Source organism: Equus quagga, chromosome 2 (genome assembly GCF_021613505.1).
Source record: "Equus quagga isolate Etosha38 chromosome 2, UCLA_HA_Equagga_1.0, whole genome shotgun sequence".
Classification (NCBI taxonomy): Eukaryota; Metazoa; Chordata; class Mammalia; order Perissodactyla; family Equidae; genus Equus; species Equus quagga.
In genome coordinates this window covers 45,523,831-45,546,367 of record NC_060268.1, presented here as the reverse complement: position 1 = coordinate 45,546,367, position 22,537 = coordinate 45,523,831, and the positions used below count along the sequence as shown (strand labels likewise).

General features: G+C 33.3%; 1 protein-coding gene across 6 annotated transcripts in view; it reads left to right on the top strand.

The window, feature by feature from the left end:
• The window catches only part of FAM227B (family with sequence similarity 227 member B), a 217,312-nt gene that overhangs the window by 45,634 nt on the left and 149,141 nt on the right, over positions 1–22,537 (top strand). For all 6 annotated transcript variants that reach the window (XR_006887609.1, XR_006887608.1, XM_046654495.1 and 3 more), the window contains one exon: positions 9,988–10,114. Coding sequence is in view for 4 of the 6 variants with exons in the window: in XM_046654495.1 (XP_046510451.1) it covers positions 9,988–10,114 (127 nt within the window). In the remaining 2 variants the exon portion in view is untranslated. The remainder of the gene's footprint in view (positions 1–9,987; positions 10,115–22,537) is intronic.

Below are 22,537 nucleotides of genomic sequence, written 5' to 3'. Positions count from 1 at the left end.
AATGTTTTTCTGGATCCTTTCATAGAGCTTGGTTTTTAAGTATTTCACACGTGTTAGGAATCCTGTTTGAAATCTACAGTTCTTTCAAAGGAATTAACACTTTAATATGGATTTCAAAGATCCTGGGTCTTCATTAATCAGAGAAAGATTAGTGAAATCAAACATTGTAGTAAATAATAAAGTTGTAGCTTTACTTAATAGTATACAGTAAACAGAAAACCGACTGCAAATCAGTGACATTGAAGGAGGTTTCATTGGGAAGGCACTCTAAAGATCAGATGGAGAGAGGGTCTTCCCTTGATTTAGTAACGTATAAACTCTGATTAGGATTACAAAGAGAAAGACATGGGTATCTAAGAAACAATAAGAGAATGAAAATAAGCAGCACGTGACTCTTATGTTAGAGAATACATGAGCTTGGAAAAAGTGGTGAATACCAATGGCTGGGGTGTGCCCTCCGGATCTGGAAGAATGGAAGATAGAGCAGCCCAGGGGATCACAGTCTATACATTAAAAAGGTGTGTCACCCCATCAAGGAAGCCTGAAAATGACTCACATCTCCATGTTTTCCCAGCTCAAATTACCCATAGAAAACTGCTTATGGATTCTCACAGAAATTTCATACCATGAAGGAATAGGTGTTACAAATTTTACATACAAATCACTCAGTTAGTGCTTTTTGTTGGAGTAATTAATGTAATTCTAGGTAAGAGTATCTGTCCTATATTTCTGAAATTGTCAGGAGCTAGCTGAGGCATAGGAAGTGGCATATCCGTTCTACAAAGGTAATTAACTAGGGAAATTTGTGAAATCAAGAGAGTTTCATTACCTTAAATTTCTTTCTCTAGATCTGGACCCAAATTTATGTTTTTCTGTAATAATAGAGAGAAATATTACTTTCCCACTTAAATCTGTTAGGATTATATGTAACAAATTTTTGAAGGAGACATAATCTAACAATATTCCCGGTAACTGTTTTTGTCAGGCCATAATAGTATTTTATTATTTTGAACAAGCACAGATTTGACACAGATGGCTCACTACATTTATAGGATTATCCTTGGAATAACAAGGAATTAGAAATTTTTTTTTGTCTTTAATCAAACTGTTCTCTAGAAACTACTGGCTTTCTGAAATTAAAATGTAATATTTTAGTAATAATTTAAAAACATGATTGAATAACAGTTCTCGTATCACTTATGATTTTTGACATGTTTTGAGAAGCACTATGTGATTCAGCTGGATCAGTGTTCTGCTAGTGTTCTAGGGGACTGAGGGGGGCAACTTGGGAATCCAGATCAAACTGAAGCAACCTTTCCATGATTTAACCAGCACAGTACCTCTATCATCTGTTTTGTTCATTGCATTTCTCCTATGATTTTATTTCTAAGAACATTTATTCTTAAAATATATATATTGAAGTCAGTGAACTAGAAAAATAATATGACCTCTCAGGTTCTCAAATCCATCAAATGAATGTGGTGGGATGCCCACACATTTTTACCAGCATTGTGTGGGAATAGAGTCACTCCTTAAATATTGCAGTTTTGTTAGATAAGCTCCTATTTCAAGCTGTACTACATTTTCAGGTGAGTACAAAACACATAAATTATATCTATTTTAGGGTCCATATTGTAAAGAATAAATAGTACTGATTTTATAAATTGAATATAATAAAACCCTGAGCCACTTAGATAATTCAATTACCAATAGTATAATGTGAAAAAATATGTAATCATACTCTAAAATATAGCATGCTTCAGCATGGTAGCTCTAAAACTTATTTCAGTAATTGTTATATGATTAATATAAAAGCAAATTTTCTCTACTTATTACCTATGATTTAGTGGTAGTTTGATCCAGAAGAAAAAAATACCCAATTTGAATCCAGAAAACTAAAATTTTAAAGATTTTATTTTTCCTTTTTCTCCCCAAAGCCACCCGGTACATAGTGGCATATTTTTAGTTGTGGGTCCTTCTAGTTGTGGCATGTGGGATGCCGCCTCAGCATGGCCTGATGTGCGGTGCCATGTCTGCACCCAGGATCCAAACCAGTGAAACCCTGGCCCACCGAAGTGGAGCAGGAGAACTTAACCATTCGGCCACAGGGCCGGCCCCAGAAAACTAAAATTTTAAATCTGGTTTTCCCAGTAGTTAGTGTGAGACTTTGGATTAGTCAAAAAATCTCTCCATGCTTCACTTATCTCATCTCTAAAAAACAAAACAAACAAGAAAAAACAGGTAGAAAATATCGCATAACCTGTTTTTTTCCTAGAGTTGTTGTGTGTACTAAAAGTGACATGAATAAGAAGACACCTAGTATACTGTGAAATGTTACATAAATGTAACATGGGATTCAATATAATAGTGTTAAGACATCTAACTTTCAAAAGCAAGTTTATCCAGTTAGTAAATGATGTAACCTTTAATAGTTATTTACCTAAGTCTTTCATAAAATAAAAAAATTACTTACTTTATGTGTTTGTTGGGGGAGTTAAATGAGAAAATGCATGTAAAGTTGTTTGTTTACATGGAGCTAGGTATATAGTAAATGTATTCAATGGATGCATCTATTATTATTATTATTATTATTATTATTATTATTATTATTTTGATAGAACACAGTGTTCCAAAAATTGCAGACCAGTGTATAGGCTAATGATAAAAGTTTCTTTGACAGTGTTTGACTAGAAGAATTTCAGTAATGATATTGAAATACCTTTAATGTTTTAAAAAATTGCCCTTGGGACTTTGGCTCCCAAACACGTTCAGAAAACTGGAAAGTGCAACACTTCCACCCATATAACAACAAAGAAAAGTCATATAACCTACAAAATCACAACTTTTTTGAACTCATCATACAGAGTAGATTTCAAAGCAAAGTATGTTACCAGGGAAAAAGAGAGTAACTGTATAATGATAAAGTGGTCAGTTCATCAATATGACATAACATTCCTAAATACTTGTGCACCTAATAAAAATGGTTTGAAACACGTTTAATAAAAACTTTTAAAACTTCAAGGAGAAATAGACAAATCCATAAGTATAGTTATATATTTCAACATCTCATTCTCAATAATTGGTAGAATATACAGAAAATAGGTAATGATATAAAATGATATAAAACACTTGAGCAACACTGTCAACCAACTTGATTGATCTAATAGACATATATTAAACGTTCTTCCCAACAACAGCAGCATATACATCTTTTTCAAGTACATATTAAACTTTTACCAACTACATTCTGGTCTAGGAAGAGTCCTAATAAATTTAAAAGAATTCAAGTCATACCAAGTATGTTTTCAGACCGAAATGGAATTATATTATAAGTGAATAACAGAAAGCTTTTCAGAAAATCCTCAAATATTTGGAAACTAAATAACACACTTCTCAGTAACTGTAAATCAAACTGAAAATCAACAGGGAAAATGGAAAGTATTTTGAACTTGATGAAAATGAAAATACAGATTAAAATTGTGGGATGTAATACAAGCAGCATTTAGAAATTTACAGCATTAAAATGCCTATATTAGAAATAAGGAAAGTTCTCAAAAGCCATGACTTCAGCTTCTACCATAAGAAATTAGGAAAAGAAGAAAAAAATGAAACCCAAAGTAAGCAGAAGAAAGGAGAAGTAAGCAGAAATAAAGATCAGAGAGGAAATCACTAAAAGGAAAAGCTGAAAAACAAAGAAAGAATTAGAGAAAAATCAAGGAAGCCAAAGGCTTGTTCTTCAGGAATCCTAAAAACAAGATAATACAAGAAGAATTTGAAGCCTGTGGTTCGTTGAGAGTAACCATAGCAAAAACAAAACCCAAATACAGCTTAACACTTGACTTAATTGACTCAACCCCTTAAAGAATAACAAAAGAAGAAGCATGCCTTTTCCCAAGCGTAAATTCTATGTACCTCAGTTTTTATGTCCTATTGATGATGTCCAGCTCTCAAACAGAGATTACAAGACACATAAAGAAGAAATGGAATTGCTTCGTTGTTAGGTGTGAAAATGTTCAGCTTAACAAGATAATGCCAGTATTTCCAAACTGAGGGTACAAATTTACGTTCCCATCATTAATCTCTAAGAGTTCCTGAATAACTAATGGGTGAAAGAAGAAATCACAAGAGAAATTAGAAAATACCTTGAGACAAATGAAAACAAAAACACAACATACCAAAACTTATAGGATGTAGCAAAAGCAGTGCTAGGAGAGAAATTTATAGCTGTAAATAAATTAAAAACAATATCTTGAATCAACAACCTAACTTTACAAATTAGGGAACTAGAAAAATAAGAACCAATTGAACCCTGAGCTAACAAAAGGTAGGAAATAACAAAGATTAGAGTGGGGATAAATAAAATGGAGAATAGAAAAACAATAGAGAAAGTCAGCAAAAGCAAAAGTTAGTTCTTTGAGAAGATCAACAATATTGACAACCCTCTGGCTAGACTGACTAAGAAAAAAAGAGAGAGGACTCAATTTATTAAAGTCAGAAATGAAAGTGGGGACTATCAGCAGAGAAATAAAAAGTATTACAAGAGTACATGAACAAATGTATGACAACAAATTGGATAACCTATATGAAATGGACAGATTTCTAGAAACATAATCTTCCAAGACTGAATCATGAAAAAATAGACAACCTGAATAGACCTATAACTAGTAAGGAGATTGAATCACTAATCAGGAACTTCCCAACAAAGAAAAACCCTAGACCAGACAGCTTCACTGATGAATTCTACCAACATTTAAAGAAGAATTAACATGAGTCCTTCTCAATCTCTTTGAAAAAATTGAAGAGGAAGAAACACTTCCTAACTCATTCTACGAAGCCGGCATTACCCTGATAACAAAGCCATAGATAATACAAGAAACAAAACTTTACAGACCAATATCTTCTTTGATGAATATTGATGCAAAAATCCTCAACAAAATACTAGAAAACCAAATTCAGCAGCATATTAAAAGGATTATACATTTTGACCCATGGGATTTATTCCTGGAATGCAAGTATAATTTAACGTATGTTAAATAGCTTGTTCTAATAGATCCATCAGTAACCAGAATACACAACAGCTGCAGGATACATTTCCTTTTCAAACATACCAAAATATTTACAAAAAATGACCATACCATTTTGCTACTCAGTCTCCTGTGGAGTTATATATGAGGTAGACACTAGATTGAATGGTAGTAATCAAAAACATTCTGGAACCTTCTGTTTGGGTACATTTATTCTCTTCATACATGTTAAGTGTAGATTGTATAGTTGAATCATGCTAACTTTCTTGACTAGTAAATTATATATATATATATATAATCTCATTTAATTCTCACCCAACCCTATGCCTTAGAAGCATTGCCTATTACATAAGTGATCAAGAATTACTATTAATATTAATGATATCATTATTATTTTTACTATTAGCTCCTTCCTTTAACTTATTACACAAATGTGAGAGCTGTATTTGGAGTTAGGAGACCTAGATTCTAGCCTGGCTCTCAATTAACTGTATAAACCTTAATAGTTCTCTTAATCTTTCTGAGCATCAATGTAATCACTAAAATAGAGGAACTTAATCTAGGTGATATCTAACTTCCATTTTAGGTCTAAGATCCTATGCATGTATAAATCCCAGTTAATTTGGCTTGTTAATTTCATAGAAAACTGCCATCAAGTTTGATAATTTTTGGTGTTTATTATCAAAATGTATTATTGCCAACTTGTGCTTCCATAATTGACATCATAAATTAATTTGGACTCTAATTCATCTTTATTGCTTAATTCATGCATTTGGACTAATTCATCTCCTCTTTCCTTAATAGAGCAAGAATTCAGTGTGCTACCTTAGGGCTTTACTATAATATTGACAGTATTATCTATAGATTTCTTCCTTCTTACAATATACTTTGTTTTCAGTGTAGCTATCATGTCACAATTTTGCTAATTCTGTCTAAGCCTGTCTCATTCCAGTAATTGATTTACTTTCATACTGAGTTACTGTTAATGAAAGAGTTGGAATGGTTATAGAACAATAGAAGGTAACTAAGTCATTGATTGCCTTTTGCATGCCAACTATTATGCAAGAATTTTCATTAATTCATCAAATGTTTGTTGCTTTCTGTGTGCAAGGCACTGTACTGAGGGCTTGAAATACAAAGTCAAACAAAACATGATCCTTGTCTTTATTTAATTTTACTATACTACTTTAAAGTATGTATACATTACCTACATTTGGCAGGTGAGGAAACCAGGACTTAACTTGACCAGGGTAATGCAGCTAAAGAATAACGGGGCTAGCGTTTAAGTCTGCATGATGCCAGAACCCATGCTCATTCCACTATGGCAAATAATCTACCCTTTAAGACAAAATTACTGACATTATGCAAACAAATTTCAATTTTAAATTATAATACTAGTTATTTTAATTCCATACATGTTTTATTTTTTAAGCCTAACAGAGAAAATCAAGATTCCTTGTTTGATAGAATTTCAGAAAGTTATGTGACACTTTTTATGAGCATACCTCTAAGTCGAAAGGATGCATTCTTTCAGGTAAACGTAGAAATTAACTGACTATGCTAATTATTTTTAAAGCACATGAAAAAGGAAATAGTTACTATATTTAAACACGTATGAGAACATCTTTTGTTGTTTTGAAAGCAAAATTGCCTGAAGTAGAGTAAGTAATGGTAATATTTAAAAAGTTATGCCTCCCACACCAGAATAGTCTATCCCCCTGACTGAAAATCTTACAGAATCCCCTTAGTGTGGTATAGATATTTCATTTGTGTATGAATAATTTGAAAACTATTGACTTATCCTATATATATTCTTGGTTTTTTTCTATGTATCTACAACATTATTTCTCATCCTTCTTTTGATCATTTGGTCTGTTTAAGAGGACTTAAGTTTATATTAAGCCTAAGGACTAAGCACCTGTTATAGTAAAGAACAACAGACAAATTTATGAATCAAATGTTTGCTTTACTTTACTGTTGTTATACCAACTAATGAATAGAGTTGATTAAAATAATTTGTATTCTTGAGTAACAGGAAATGAATATGAGTAGAAATTTCATTGGTTATTTTAAAATTTAAACATCTAGCATTTCAAAGCAGAAGCCACATTCAAATACTTCATTGTGTTGACATCTGAAATCAGAAATACATAAGTATTTTGGAGTCAGTAAATGTTTTCATTGGTAAAACAAACCTAAAATAAAAACAACAAAATGTCTTTTACAATGAAAACGTAAACAAACCTAATTGCCAAATACTTCTATTAAATCTTGACCTATCTTACTCACAAACACATATGTACAGTGTTGTAGAAGGAAACCAGGAGTGGACTGGGAGTAAGGAGACTTGGCCTCATGTCTAGAATCTGCTGCTAATTACCTGGCTCATCTTGGCAAGACATTCAGTCTCTCCGTTCCACAGTTGGGTTGTCTCAGATGAAGAGGTCAGATCTGTGATTCATAAATTGTTGGTTTGCAGAATAATGGTGTTCTGAAAGATAGACTAGGATTTTCTCTGCTACATTGAAATTTTTTCTTCTTTGCAGGGAAAAGTTAGTTAATGGTTAGGAATTTTGGTAATTACATTGTCTAGAGATGACAAAAACAGCTGTTTCTCCCATCCAAAATCTTTCACCTTTTATGGTGAGTGTCCTAGCCTTCCTCAATGGTTTTACGAAACAAAGCATGTTTTAACACGTGCTTCAAGGGTTGTTGAGAAAAGGATAAGAAACCTATTTAATGTGGACAAAGAAGGAAGTAGTGGCACCATTGCACATCCCCCATTCTCCAGTTTCTAGTCATACATTTGTGGTCCAAATGTTCTCCCCTGGGACGAATGTGCCTTTTGATAGATATTATATTTATAACCTTTCTCAAATCATGACTTGATTTTTTTTCTGGGTCTCTATTTTCAGTGGCTTTTCCCCAGGGGAAATCAGAAGTTGTTTAGTCAAGATTCAAAGCGTCATTTGAGAACAAACAAGATGTACACCTTAGTGATTCGACCCCTTGACATGTTTTCAGTCTTCTTTTAATGTTCCCCTCTCTGTTTCTATGCTTGAGAACCAGGCCACCTCCCTACAGGTCTATCCCTTCCAGAGCTGTTTAAGTAGAAGTGGAGCCTCATCTCTCATTGACCAATTTCCATTTTTTTAACTCATTCAGATAAGTGGGGATTTTGTTACTATTCTCTCATTTGATTTATCTTACCTAAGGAAGGGAAATACATTAATATTTAAGAATCAAAAAATTATCTTCAAGTCCTGCTGTTTGGTCCAAATTGACTGAATCTAAACATATTTAGCATGGCTTTTACTTCCTTTTCTTCCCAGGTCCTATAATGATATTCCTTCAGAAATTTTCCCAACACAGTTTGGCACTTGATCTCTTTTTCCTGTGGGTGAGATAGTCACAGAAAACTTTTAGAAGTTCTCGTTATTCACCTTATTCAACATTTTAATTTTAATCATCAGTATGGTTTTGTATACTACAAATATAAAGTGGGATTGTTTCTGGTGGTAAAAATGTTTATGGTTCACTCAATAAAATTAAATATATCAACATATTAAAGGATTTTCTGCACTCCTCTCCCCTCCTCCTGAAAAATCATGGAGTTCTTCAAAGAATATCATCACATACCAACGAAGTTGAGCACTACTGGATTAGGTGACTGTATCAGTTTCCTATTGCAGCTGTAATAAATTGTCACAAACTTAGTGCCTCAGAACAACAGAAATTCATTGTCTTATAGTTATAGAAGGCAGAAGTCCAAAATGAGTCTTACGGGGCAAAAACCAAGGTATCAACAGGGCTAGTTTCTTAAGAGGCCCGCAGGGGAGAATGCATTCCTTGCCTCTTCCAGCTTCTGGTGGCTGCCAGCGTTCCTTGGCTTCTAGTCAATCACTCCAGTTTCTGCTTCTGCCATCACATTACCTTCTCCTTTTCTACAGTAGAATCTCCACAGCCTCCCTCATATGAGGACACTTGTGATTACAATTAAGGCCCACTGGATAATCCAAGATAATCTCCCCATCTCAAGATCCTTAACTTAATGATAACTGCAAAGCCCTTTTGCTGTATAAATTAACATTTACAAATTCTGGGGATTAGAACAGGGACCTCTAAGGCCCCTTTCAATTCTAATATTTTATTATTAATTATTAAACATTATTAAAGGCTAAATATTTGATTCTAAGTACTTATCTGAATGCAGAGTTTCAAAATAGTAAATAAAAAAATTTTAAATCTTTAATATAAAAATATGGTATCTTTCTGTGTTCAATCACTCTCTGAGAAGAATTTAGTAGTTTAAGGATTTTAAGTCTAAGAATACTGGTAGCACCATAAATTTGTTGATTTGTGATCATGGTTTTAATATGTAAACAGTACAATAGTAATTACAATATATTAACTCACCTAAACAGGCTTTAATTATTTTAAAATATGCTTTTTATTCTCCTCACAAAAATTTATAATTATATGACACGATAGAGATGTTAGCTAGCACTAGGGTGGTAATCATATTGTAATATATAAATGTGTCAAATCAACACATTGTACACCTTAAACTTATATAATATTATATGTCATTATATTTCAATTAAAAATATATATATACTTTTTATTATAATAACCTTTGTGTGTCACTTTCTAAAAGAGGATAACAATAGCAAGGTTAAATGAAATAAATCTATAGGCATCAAACCTTATCTTACTTAACTTCATCCCTTATCCAAATTAAACTTTCCAAAATGTTAACAAATAGTCAAGTTGACTGACTTTATTTTCAAATTTTCTTTGTTCATGACCCTCAATTAGAGGTACCAAGAAGTAATAAATGGCCGAAAGAAAGCTATAAGAAGAAAAGGACATGTATATTTCACAAACTTAATAATAATTTCTTTGGTAGTTGAGATGTTATATAAAGTATGAAATTATTCTAATATGACTCTGTTTTTGGTAGGTATATCCTGATTGTTTGGCACAAGCTATCTATGCAGCATTCCAGGAAGCGTTTCCAGAATCCAGTAATCTCTTTAATGATGAATTTAAACAAGATCTAGGGAATAACATTTTTCTTTGGTTGTCAGGTATGAATATGTCATTCATACATTGATTATTATTTTTGTACCTAAAACTTTTGGATTGAAGTATTTTGTTTACTTCAGTCAAAAAGTTGGTAATTCTTTGCCTTACAAAATCATATTGATGCCTATGTTTTAAAATAGCAATGCCCATTTACTCTGAAAATTTTTTATACCAAATTAATTGGTTATTAACTTTGGAAGTCAAATAATTCTGTGGGCAGTGGAATTATTGTAGAAAATTGAATTACCACAGAAATAAAGTCATACCATATATATGTTATATTTGGAAGATAAATATTTTAAGTTGCTTTTGGAACACTACTGACATTTTTATAGCGAATAATACTGGGTAAATTCTAGAGCTAATTGAGTTTCTCATAGAACATGCAATCAATCATTAATCAAGGAAAACTTGTTTTTTGAATCCTGGTGTATGTGCAGGTGGGAGTGGTAGGACTGAAAGATTGAAGGGAAGGAAAATTCTATCCTAGAGCATTTAGCTAGAGATCTAGGTACTTGGATTTAAAACTAAGGTATAGTTTCATGTGTTTGGAATGACCTCCCCTACCTTTTTTTATAAGGCTATTATATTATTATGGACTATCAAAAGCTATCAGCTGTTTTCAAGTAGTTCTTGTAAATCTTTCAACCCAAATTTTGACTTATTTTTTTAAACTTTGTGTCAATTCTTAGTAACAAAGTCATTTCTGTAAGAAAATGTTTCATATTTTAAGGAGAGAGTCCTTGAGAGGTAAAGACTGGAAAACAACCCTGAGAAACTCACTCCCTCATCGACACACACACAGATAAAAATCTCCTAATTGTAGAGAAAAATCCAACTAATTCAAGTATAAGAAACAAAAAGGGAATGAGCACAGCATTTATGCAAACATACTAAAAGAAAAAGATGTGATGAAGAACAGAACAGCGTTCCTACAGATCTGTTCTAGACTGGATTGTGTCCCCCTCAAATTCATATGTTGAAGTCCTAACCCCAAGTGCACCTCAGAATGTGACTGTATTTGGATATAGGACCTTTAAAGAGGTAATTAAGGTCAAATGAGGTCTTATGAGTGGGCCCTAATCTAATATGATTGGTGTCTTTATAAAAGGAGAGAGAGACACCAGGAATGTGCACGCACACAGAAAAGGGTGTGTGAGGACTCAGCAACCAGTTAACCACCTACAAGCCAAGGAGAGAGGTCCCGGGAGAAACCAAACTGCTGACACCCTGATCTTGGACTTCCAGTCTGCAGGGCTGTGATAAAATAAATTTCTGTTGTTGAAGTCCTCCAGTCTATAGTATTTTGTTATGGCAGCCCTGGAAAACTAATACAGATTTTAAAACTCAACAGAAAAAGTTGCCAAAAACAGATGAAAATTTTAATCCAACAATTAAAAAAAAGGAACAGATAAAAATTATAATGCAACTTTCTAACAAAAATTTCTAAGAAAAAAATGAAACACTCATAGTTGTAAAGGGGGAATACAAATTAGAAACATAGGAAGCCCATGGAATTTACTACAGGAAGAACCCAACTATACACACACAGACATGCATACATGAAATCACCATATATATCAAGATATAGAACATTTCCAGCATGTAGCTGCAATTTTGATTTCCTTTTTCACCCAAGAGTCTTTTACGGTAGTGCTTTTTAATGGCCAAGTCTTTTGTGTGTGCACCTTTATTCCTTAGTTATTAATGTCTGCTTTTGTATGTGCACCTTTATTCCTTAGTTGTTAATGTCTGCTTTTTGTGTTACATTAAATACTGTGGCTTGTATCTTATGTGGTTTGGAATTTATTGAATTGTTCTTGTTATATAATAATACATAGCAAAATATTATAAATTGTATCTAGTGACTTGAAAACAAAGACGTATTCTCTATTTGTAGGAAATAAAAATCTGTGTATTCCATGTGTGATTGTGTGGACTACTGTACATGTGTGTTTCTGTAGGATTTTCTTTATATTTCCAGTAGTTTCCAGATGTGCTCTATCTTTAATCAATTAAAGACCCCTTTTCTCCAGTAAAAATTATATGAATTTACAAAAGAGAAAAAAATTCTTTTTGTCTAACATAAATGTTCACCAAATGCAGTTTAGATGCATTTTTTACCCTTCTGTTTACAATGAATAATTTTGGGGTATTTTAGCTAGTAATAATTTAACACTGGATCAATTTTATAGATACATAAAATTAGGTTTTCTTCTAGTCTTTAATTATAGTTCTGTTATTACAGAGGCAAATAAATTGATTTGACTTCCACCCAGTGTTATCTAAAAAAAATTAATATTCTTATAGAAAGAATCCCTTTACTGTTGCCACGACAAAGCAAGGATCTACAGATAAGTTTTAGGATCATTGTCATCTTAACTTTATTGAATCATCCAAGTCATGAATAGGGCATATCTTCCTGTTTATTTAGGATTTTGTTTTTATCTCAGTATATTTTCTATTGTCAGCATATAGACTTTGTGTAGCTTTTATTATTTTCCCCAGGTTTTTGATGTTTTCTGATTGCTATTATAAATAAATTTATTTTCAAATTATTGCTGATAAATTGAATTGTAATTGGCTTTTTTATTTTAGTTTGTGTTCAGTGACAGACAAAATTCGACTGTAGTTTATCTCTGGATTCTTTTGGGTTTTCTACATACAAAATCTTGTCATCTGCAAAGAAATTCTATTTCCTGCTTTACAATATTTATTTCATTTCATTTTCTTATATTATGCTGAATATAGCTTTATAATTGATATTGACAATTCAGAGGCACTCTCAGGGTTATTACTATTATTAATTATCTTCATATGATATTAGGAGCTTCCAGATAATAAAATTCTTGGTAAAAAATTGCTTGTTTTTCTTAAAATTTGTTTTGTTGAGGTTATATTGGCTTAGAACATTGTGTAAATTTCAGGCGTACATTATTATATTTCAGTTTCTGTATAGACTGTGTCATATTCACCTCCAATAGTCTAGTTTTTATCCATCACCAAAAATATGTGCCCCTTTATACCTTTTGCCCTCTCTCTACCCGTTCCATTCTGGTAACCATTAATCTGTTCTCCTTAGTCTATGTCCTCTTCCCCTCTGGTAACCACTAATCTGTTCTCCTTACCTATGTGTTTATCTTCCACATATGAAAGAAATGGTACAGTATTTGTCTCTCTCTGTCTGACTTATTTTGCTTGGCATAATACCTTCAAGGTCCATCCATGTTGTTGCAAGTGGCATGATTTTGTCTTTTTTATGGCTAGGTAGTATTCCATTGTGTATGTATCCCACATTTTCTTTATCCGTTCATCCATTGTTGGGCGCTCGAGTTGCTTCCACATCTTGGCTATTGTGAATAATGCTGCAATGAGCTTAGGGATGCATAAATCTCTTTGTGTTGTTGATTTCATGTTCTTTGGATAAATATCCAGTAGTGGGATAGCTGGATCATATGGCATTTCTATTTTTAATTTTTTGAAAAATCTCCATGCTGTTTTCTTTAGTGGCTGCACCAGTTTGCATTCCCACTAGCAGTGTATGAGGGTTCCCTTTTCTTCACATCTTCTCCAACACTTGTTATTTCTTGTCTTGTTAATTATAGCCATTCTGACAAGTGTGAGGTAATATCTAATTGTAGTTTTGATTGGCATTTCCCTGACAATTAGTGATATTAAACATCTTCTCATGTGCCTCTTGGCCATATGTATATCTTCTTTGGAAAAATGTCTGTTCATATCCTCTGCCCATTTTTTGATCTGGTTCTTTGTTTTTTTGTTGTTGAGTTGTAAGAGTTCTTTATGTATTTTGAAAATTAACCCCTTGCCAGATATATGATTTGCAAATATTTTCTCCCAGTTGTGGGTTGTCTTTCATTTTGTTAATGATTTCCTTTGCCATGCAGAAGCTTTTTAGTCTGATCTAGTACCATTTGTTTATTTTTTCTTTTGTTTCCCTTGGCTGACTAGACCTGGTATTTGAAAAGACACTGCTAAGACCAATGATGTCAAAGAGCACACTGCCTACATTTTCTTCTAGGAGTTTTACGGTTTCAGGTCTTACATTCAACTCTTTGATCCACTTTGAGTTAATTTTTGTGTATGGTGTACGGTAATGGTCTGCTTTCATTCTTTTGCATGTGGCTGTCCAGTTTTCCCAATATGATTTATTGAAGAGACTTTATTTCTCCATTGTATGTTCTTGGCTCCTTTGTTGAAGATTAGTTGTCCCTAGATGTGTGGTTTTATTCCTGGGCTCTCAATTCCATTCCATTGATCTGTGGTCTGTTTTTCTGTTAGTACAGTCCTGGTTTTTTGTTTTTTGTTTTTCAAGTAATTTTATTGGCATCATGATGGCTTATAACATTGTGTCACTTCAAGTTTACATTGTTGTCTATCAATTTCTGAATACACTTCATCATGCTCGCCCCCAGTAGTCTAATTTTTATCCATCACCATACATATGTGCACCTTTATTCCTTTTGCCTACCCCCAACCCTCTTCCCCTCTGGTGACCACTAATCTGTTCTCTTTATCCATGTATTTGTTATCTTCCACCTATGAGTGAAATCATGCAGTATTTGTCTTTCTCAGTACCATGCTGTTTTGATTACTATAGCTTTGTAATATATTTTGAAGTCAGGGAGTGTGATACCTCCAACTTTGTTCTTTTTTCTCAGGATTGCTTTGGCATTTGGAGTCTTTTGTTGTTCCGTATAAATTTAAGGATTCTTTGTTCTATTTCTGTGAAGAATCTCATTGGGATTCTGATTGGAATTGCATTGAAGCTGTAGGTTGCTTTAGGTAATAAGGACATTTTAACCATGTTTATTCTTCCAATCCGTGAGCATGGAATATCTTTCCATTTCATTATGTCTTTGATATCTTTCAATAATGTCTTACAGTTTTCAGTGTATAGACCTTTTACCTCCTTGGTTAAATTTATTCCTAAGTATTTTATTCTTTTTGTTGTGATTGTAAATGGGATTGTATTCTTGACTTCACTTTCTGCTATTTTGTTATTAATGTGTAGAAATGCAACTGATTTTTTTATGTTGACTTTGTATTCTGCAACTTTACTGTATTTGATGATCATTTTTAGCAGTTTTTTGGTGAATTCTTTAAGGTTTTCTATATACAGATTCATGTCATTCAAAAATACTGAGAGTTTCACTTCTTCCTTTCCATTCTGGATACCTTTTATTTCTTTCTCTTGTCTAATTGCTCTGGCCAAAACCTCCAGTACTGTGTTGAATAGGAGTGGTGAGAGTGGGCACCCTTGTCTTGTTCCTGTTCTCAGAGGGATGGCTTTCAGTTTTTCTCCTCTGAGTATGATGTTGGCTGTGGGGTTGTCATATATGGCCTTTATTTTGTGTAGGTATTTTCCTTCTATACCCATTTTATGGAGAGTTTTTATCATAAATGAATGTTGGATCTTGTCAAATGCTTTCTCTGCATCTATTGAGATGATCACGTGATTTTTTATTCTTCGTTTTAGTAATATGGTGTATCACATTAATTCATTTGCTGATGTTGAACCATCCCTGCATCCCTAGAATAAATCTCACTTGATCATGGTGTGTGATCCTTTTAATGTATTGTTGTGTTCAATTTGCTAATACTTTATTAAGGAGTTTTTTATCTATGTTCAACAGGAATATTGGCCTGTAATTTTCCTTTTTTGTGTTGTCCTTGTCTCATTTTGGTATCAGGATAATGTTGGCTTCATAAAATGAGTTAGGAAGCATCCCATTCTCTTCAACTTTTTTGGAAAAGTTGAGAAGGATAGGTATTAAATCTTTGAATGTTTGGTAGAATTTTCCAGAGAAGCTGTCTGGTCCTGGGCTTTTGTTTTCCAGGAAGTGTTTGATTACTGTTTCAATCTCTTTGCTTATTATTGGCCTATTCAGATTCTCCATTTCTTCTTGATTCTTTTTGTGAGGTTGTATGATTGTAAGAATTTATCCATTTGTCCTAGCTTATCCAGTTTTTTGGTGTATAGCTTTACGTAGTATTCTCTTATAATCCTTTCTATTTCTGTGGTGTCCATTGTAATTTCTCCTCTTTCATTTTTGATTTTATTTATCTGAGTCTTCTTTTTTTCTTAGTGAGTCTTGCTAAGGGTTTGTCAATTTTGGCAATCTTCTCAAAGAACCAGCTGTTAGTTTCATTGATCCTTTCTATTATTTTTTAGTCTCTATTTCATTCATTTCTGCTCTAATTTTTATTATTTCCTTCCTACTAGTGACTTTGGGGTTTTTTTGTTCTTCTTTTTCTAGTTCTTTTAGGTATTGTGTAATATTGTTTATTTGAGAGTTTTCTTGTTTTTCGAGATATACCTGTGTTGCTATAAACTTCCCTGTTAGTACCACTTTTGCAGCATCCCATAAGTTTTGGTATGTTGTGTTTTCATTTTTATTTGTCTCCAGGTATTTTTTTATTTCTTCTTTGATTTCTTTGAATAATTTGTGACAACAAAACATAGAAGGGGAAGAGGTAAGGGATGGAAGCTGCATAGGCTAATGGAGATAAGAGGCTATCATAAAGAGGACTATGTCACCTATGAGATCTTTTATACAAATTTCATGGTAACCACAAAAGAAAAAAATAAGAACAGAATCACAAATCATAAATAAAGAGAAAACTGAGAAAAATATCACAGAAAACCACCAAACTTAAATGGCAGACAGAAATACTAGGACATAGAAACAATAGAAAAATAGAACATCCAGAAAACAAAAGATAAAATGGCAGTATTAAGCCCTCATATATCAATAATCACTCTAAATGCAAATAGATTGAATTCTCCAATCAAAACACATAGACTTGCTGCATGGATTAAAAAAAAAACAGCACCCAACATTATCCTGCCTACAAGAGACTCATTTCAGCTTTAAGGACACACATAGGCTCAAAGTGAAGGGATGGAAAAAGATATAGGCATACCTTATTTTATTGCTCTTCACTTTATTGTGGTTTGCAGATATTGCAATTTTTACAAATTGAAGGTTTGTGGCAACCCTGCATCTAGGAAGTCTGTTGACACTGAAGGCTCAGATGATGGTTAGCATTTTTTAGCAATAAAGTATTTTTAAAATAAGATATGTTACATTTTTTTAGACATAATGCTATTGCATACTTAATAGGCTACAGTATAGTGTAAATATAACTTTTATAAGCACTGGGAAACCAAAAAATTCATATGACTTGCTGTATTGTGATATTTGCTTTATTGCAGTGGTCTGAAACCAAACCCAAAATATCTCTGACGTATGCCAGTATTCCATGCAAGTGGAAACCAAAAGAGAGCAGGGGTAGCCATACTTATATCACAGAAAATAGACTGGAAGCCAAAACTGGTAACAAGAAACAAAGAAGGTCATTATATAATGATGAAGGGGTCAATTCATCAAGAAGATGTAATAATCATAAATATATGTGATAACATCAGAACACGTAACTATATTAAGCAAATATCAACAGATCTGAAGGGAGAAATAAACAATAAAAAAAATACTAGGGGATTTCAATACCCCGCTTTCAACAATGGGTAAATCAGCCAGACTGAAAATCAGCAAGGGAATATTGGACTTGAACCATACTTTAGACAAAATGGACCTAACAGACATTTATAGAACTTTCCATCCAAGAACAGCAGAATACACATTCTTCTCAAGCACACATGGAATATTTTCCAGGATAGAGCATATGTTAGGCCATAAAACAAGTCATACTAAATTTAAGAAGATTGAAATCATACCAAGTATCTTTTCTAACCACAAATGGAATGAAACTGGAAATCAGTAACAGGAAAGTTGGAAAATCACAAATATGTGGAAATTAAACAACACACTCTTGAACAACCAGTAGGTCAAAGGAGAAATCAAAAGGGAAATCAAAAAGTATTTTGAAACAAATGAAAATGAAAATACAACATACCAAAACCCATGGGGTGGTACAAAAACAGTCCTAAGAGGGACATTTATAACAGTAAACACCTGCTTTTAAGAAAAAAGAAAGATCTCAAATAGACAACCTAACTTTACACCTCAAGGAACTAGAAAAAGAAGAACAAACTAAGCCCAAAGTTAACAGAAGGAAGAAAATAACAAAGATCAGGGCAGAAATGAATGAAATAAAAACCAGAAAAATGACAGAAAAAATCAATAAAACTAAGAGCTGGTTTTTTGGAAAGCTAAAATTGATCTACTTTTAACTAGACTAAAAAAAAGAGAAGATTCAAATAAATAAAGTCAGGAATGAAAGAGAAGACATTGCAACTGATACCACAGAAATACAAAGGATTTTAAGAGACTACTATGAAAAATTATACATCATCAAATTGGAAACCTAGAAACGTATAATATACCAATGAATCATGAAGAAATAGAAAATATGAACAGGGCAATAATGAGTAAGCAGATTAAATCAGTAATCAAAAATCTCCTAACAAAGTATAGCCCAGGACAGGATGGTTTCACTGGTGAATTCTACCAAACATTCAAAGAAAAATTGATGTCACTCCTTCTTGAACTCTTCCCAAAAAACTGAAGAAGAGGGAGCACTCCCAAACTCATTTTACGAGGCCAGCATTACCCTGATACCAAAGCCAGATAAAGACACTACAAGAAAAGAAAACTACAGACTAATATCCCCTGACGAATATAGATGCAGAAATTCTCAGCAGAATATTAGCAAACCGAATTCAACAGCACATTACAAGGTTCATATAACATGATCAAGTGGGATTTATCCCTGGGATGCAGGATGATTCAACATATGCAGATCAGTACATGTGATACACCACATTAATAGAATAAAAGGTAAAAATATTATGATCATCTTAATAGATGCAGAAAAAGCTTTTGACAAAATACAATCCTTTAATGATAAAAATACTCAACATGTTGGGTATAGAAGGAACATACCTCAACATAATAAAGGCCATATATGACAAGCCTACAGCCAACATTCTCAACGGTGAATGGCTGAAAGCTTTTCCTCTAAGATCAAGACAAGGGTGTCCATTCTTATCACTCCTATTTAGCATAATACTGGAAGTCCTAGCCAGAGCAATCAGGCAAGAAAAAGAAGTAAAAGGCATCCAATTGGAAAAAGTAGAAGTAAAATAGTCTTTCTTTGTAGATTATATCATCTTATATATAGAAAATCCTCAAGACTCCACCAAAACATTGTTGGAACTAATCAATGAATTCAGTAAAGTTGCGGGATACAGAATTACTGTACAGAATCAGTTGCAATTATTTACACTAACAATGAACTATCTGAAAAAGTAATAAAACAATCTCATTCACAATAGCATCAGTAGCAATAAAATACTTAGAAATAAATTTAGCAAAGGAAGTTAAAGATCTAAACACTGAAAACTACAAGACATTGATGAAAGAAATCAAAGAACAGACAAGCAAATGGAAAGATATTCTGTGTTCATGGATTGGAAGAATTAGTATTGTTAAAATGCCATACTACCAAAAGCTATCTATGGATTCAATGCAGTCCCTATCAAAATTCCAATGGCATTCACAGAAATAGAAAAAACAATCTTAAAATTCTTGCAGAACCACAAAAGACCCTAGATAGCCAAAGCCACCCTGAGAAAGAACAAAGCTGGAGGCATCGTATTTCCTGATTTCAAATTATTTTACAAACCTATAGTCATCAAAACAGTATGGTACTGGCATAAAAATAAACACATAGACCACTGGAACAGAGTTGGGAGGCCAGAAATAAACCCTCACAAATACATCAACTAATAGTTGACAAGGGAGCCAAGAATATTCAATGGGAAATAATCTCTTCAATAAATGGTGCTGGGAAGAAGGATAACCACATGTAGAAAAATGAAATTGAACTCATGTCTTACAACACTCACAAAAGTTAACTCAAAATGAATTAAAGACTTAAACATAAGAACTGAACTGTAAAACTCCTATAAGAAAAAGTGGGGAAGAACTTGACATTGGTCTTTGCACTGATTTTTTGAATATGACACCAAAAGCACAAACAACAAAAGCAAAAAATAATAATTGGGACTGCATCAAACTAAAAAGCTTCTGCACAGCAAAGGAAACCATCAACAGAATGAAAAGTCAACTTATGGAATATACTTGTAAATCATCTATTTTATAAGGGGCTAATATGCAAAATATACAAAGAAATCATACAACGCGATAGCAAAAGAACAATCTAATTTAAAAATGGGCAGAGGAACTGAATAGACATTTTTTCCAAAAAAGACATAAAAATGGCCAACAGGTACATGAAAAAGTGCTCAATATCACTAATCATCAGGGAAATGCAAATCAAAACTATAATGAGCTATCACCTCACACCTGTTAGAATGGCTATTATCAAGACAAGAAATAACAAATGGTGAGAATATAGAGCAAAGGAAACCCTTGTGTGCTGTTGATGGGAATGTAAATTAGTATTGCCACTATGGAAAACAGTATGGCATTTCCTCAAAAAATTAAAAATAGACCTAGCCTATAACCCAGGAATCCCACTTCTGGGTATATATCCAAAACTAGTAAAAACAGATGGCTAAGCGATATCTGCACTCTCATGTTCATTGCAGCATTATTCACATAGCCAACATACGAAAACAATCTAGGTCCATCAATAGATGAATGGATGAAGAAGATGGGTGTATATAGACTATGAAATGTTATTTAGCCACAAGAAAGAAGGAAGTCTTGCCATTTGCAACAACATGGATGGCCCTTGAGGGTATTATGTAAGTGAAATGTCAGACAGAGAAAGACAAATACTGTATGATATCACTTATATATTGCATCTGAAAAGGCCAAACTCATAAAAACAGAGAATAGTATGATGGTTACCAGGGGCTGAGGGGGGCGGAAAATGAAGAGATGTTGGTCAAAGGGTTTAAACTTCTGGATATAGGATGAATAAGTTCTGAAGATATAATGTACAGCCTGATAATTGTAGTTAATAATACTGTGTTCTATACTTGAAAGTTGCTAAGAGAGTAGATCTTAAATGTTCTCACCATAAAATAGAAATGGTAGTTCTGTGACATGATAGAGATGTTAGCTAACACTATGGTGGTAATCATTTTGCAATATATAAGTGTATCAAATCAACACAGTTGTATGCCTTAAACTTACAAGATGTTATATATCCATATCTCAATAAAGCTGTAAAAAATTAAAATTAAAAAATTAAAAATCATCAAAACTAAAGATGTAGACCAAATTTCATTTGGATGTTGTGGCCCTATATTAATGCCATTCTTTGGAACAGTCCATGTTTAGTGACCAATTTGAATTTCTTACTTGTAAATAATTTTGGGACATAGTAACAACTCAACCAGTGGTTAATTTGGATAAGAAGCAAGAGAGAAAGTAGCTTGTATTAAGTGCTTTCTACAGACCAAGTACCAAATAATTTCACACCTACCTTGATGGCAGGCAGGAACATAGTTGAATTGAATTTGGGATCCCTTGTGCCAAACACATAGTTTACTACATAGTAAGCCTTCAGAGGGTTTATTGAATATCTCTCTTTACATATCAGGACCAAGTAGGGTTCATCCCAGAAATGGAAGGAGTATTCAACACTAGACTGTATTAACCATGTCTTTTATGTTCTGTGTTCTGATGCTTTGACATCTAGGGCCTTGCTGAACCTGGAAGAACTGCCGTTCTCAGGGTTAGCGAATTCCTAGAGATATTAAACAGCTCACCGATGAGTGTGCTTTTCAAATACAAACCAACTAATCCACCTCCTTTGTTGGGCTCTCACTCTGGGCCACTATCCACTTGTCTTAATGATCCCAGGATCAGGTACCAGACAACTAGGGACAGCACCTATGCCCCAGAACCCGCTGAAATTATTCAAACTAGCCAATCCTGAGCCTGCTTTCCCTGCACCACCCATTCCTTCCCACAGAAGCCACAATAACGCTCTTCCCCACAGTTTCCCCGTCTTTCTGTGCCTCTGACTGAACCCTGTGCTTCCCTATGTGGCTTCCCGTGGCAAGGTGTGCCCCCTCCTCTTGGGGACTATGAATAAATAATAAACTCTCTTTTCAATGTAAGTCATCGCCTTGTCTGTTGGCCTTACTATACCTCACATTTTGTATTAATACACTACATTTTAAAGCATAGTCTATCAAGAAACATTCAAGTCAATCAAACTGAAGGCTTCTGCGTATTTTATTTAGTGGCAACTAACTTGAAATAGGTGATAACTGAAGCTAAGAACACCTAGAAAATTCTAATTTGATAGCTAAATAATCCTCATTGGACACTCACCACTGAGAAAATATTGGCTACATTTATGACTATATCAATGTATAGTAATAGTGATAATATTAGCTCATATTTCCCATTTACTGAACACTTTAACATGTATTATCTTAATTAATCCTCAGAACAACC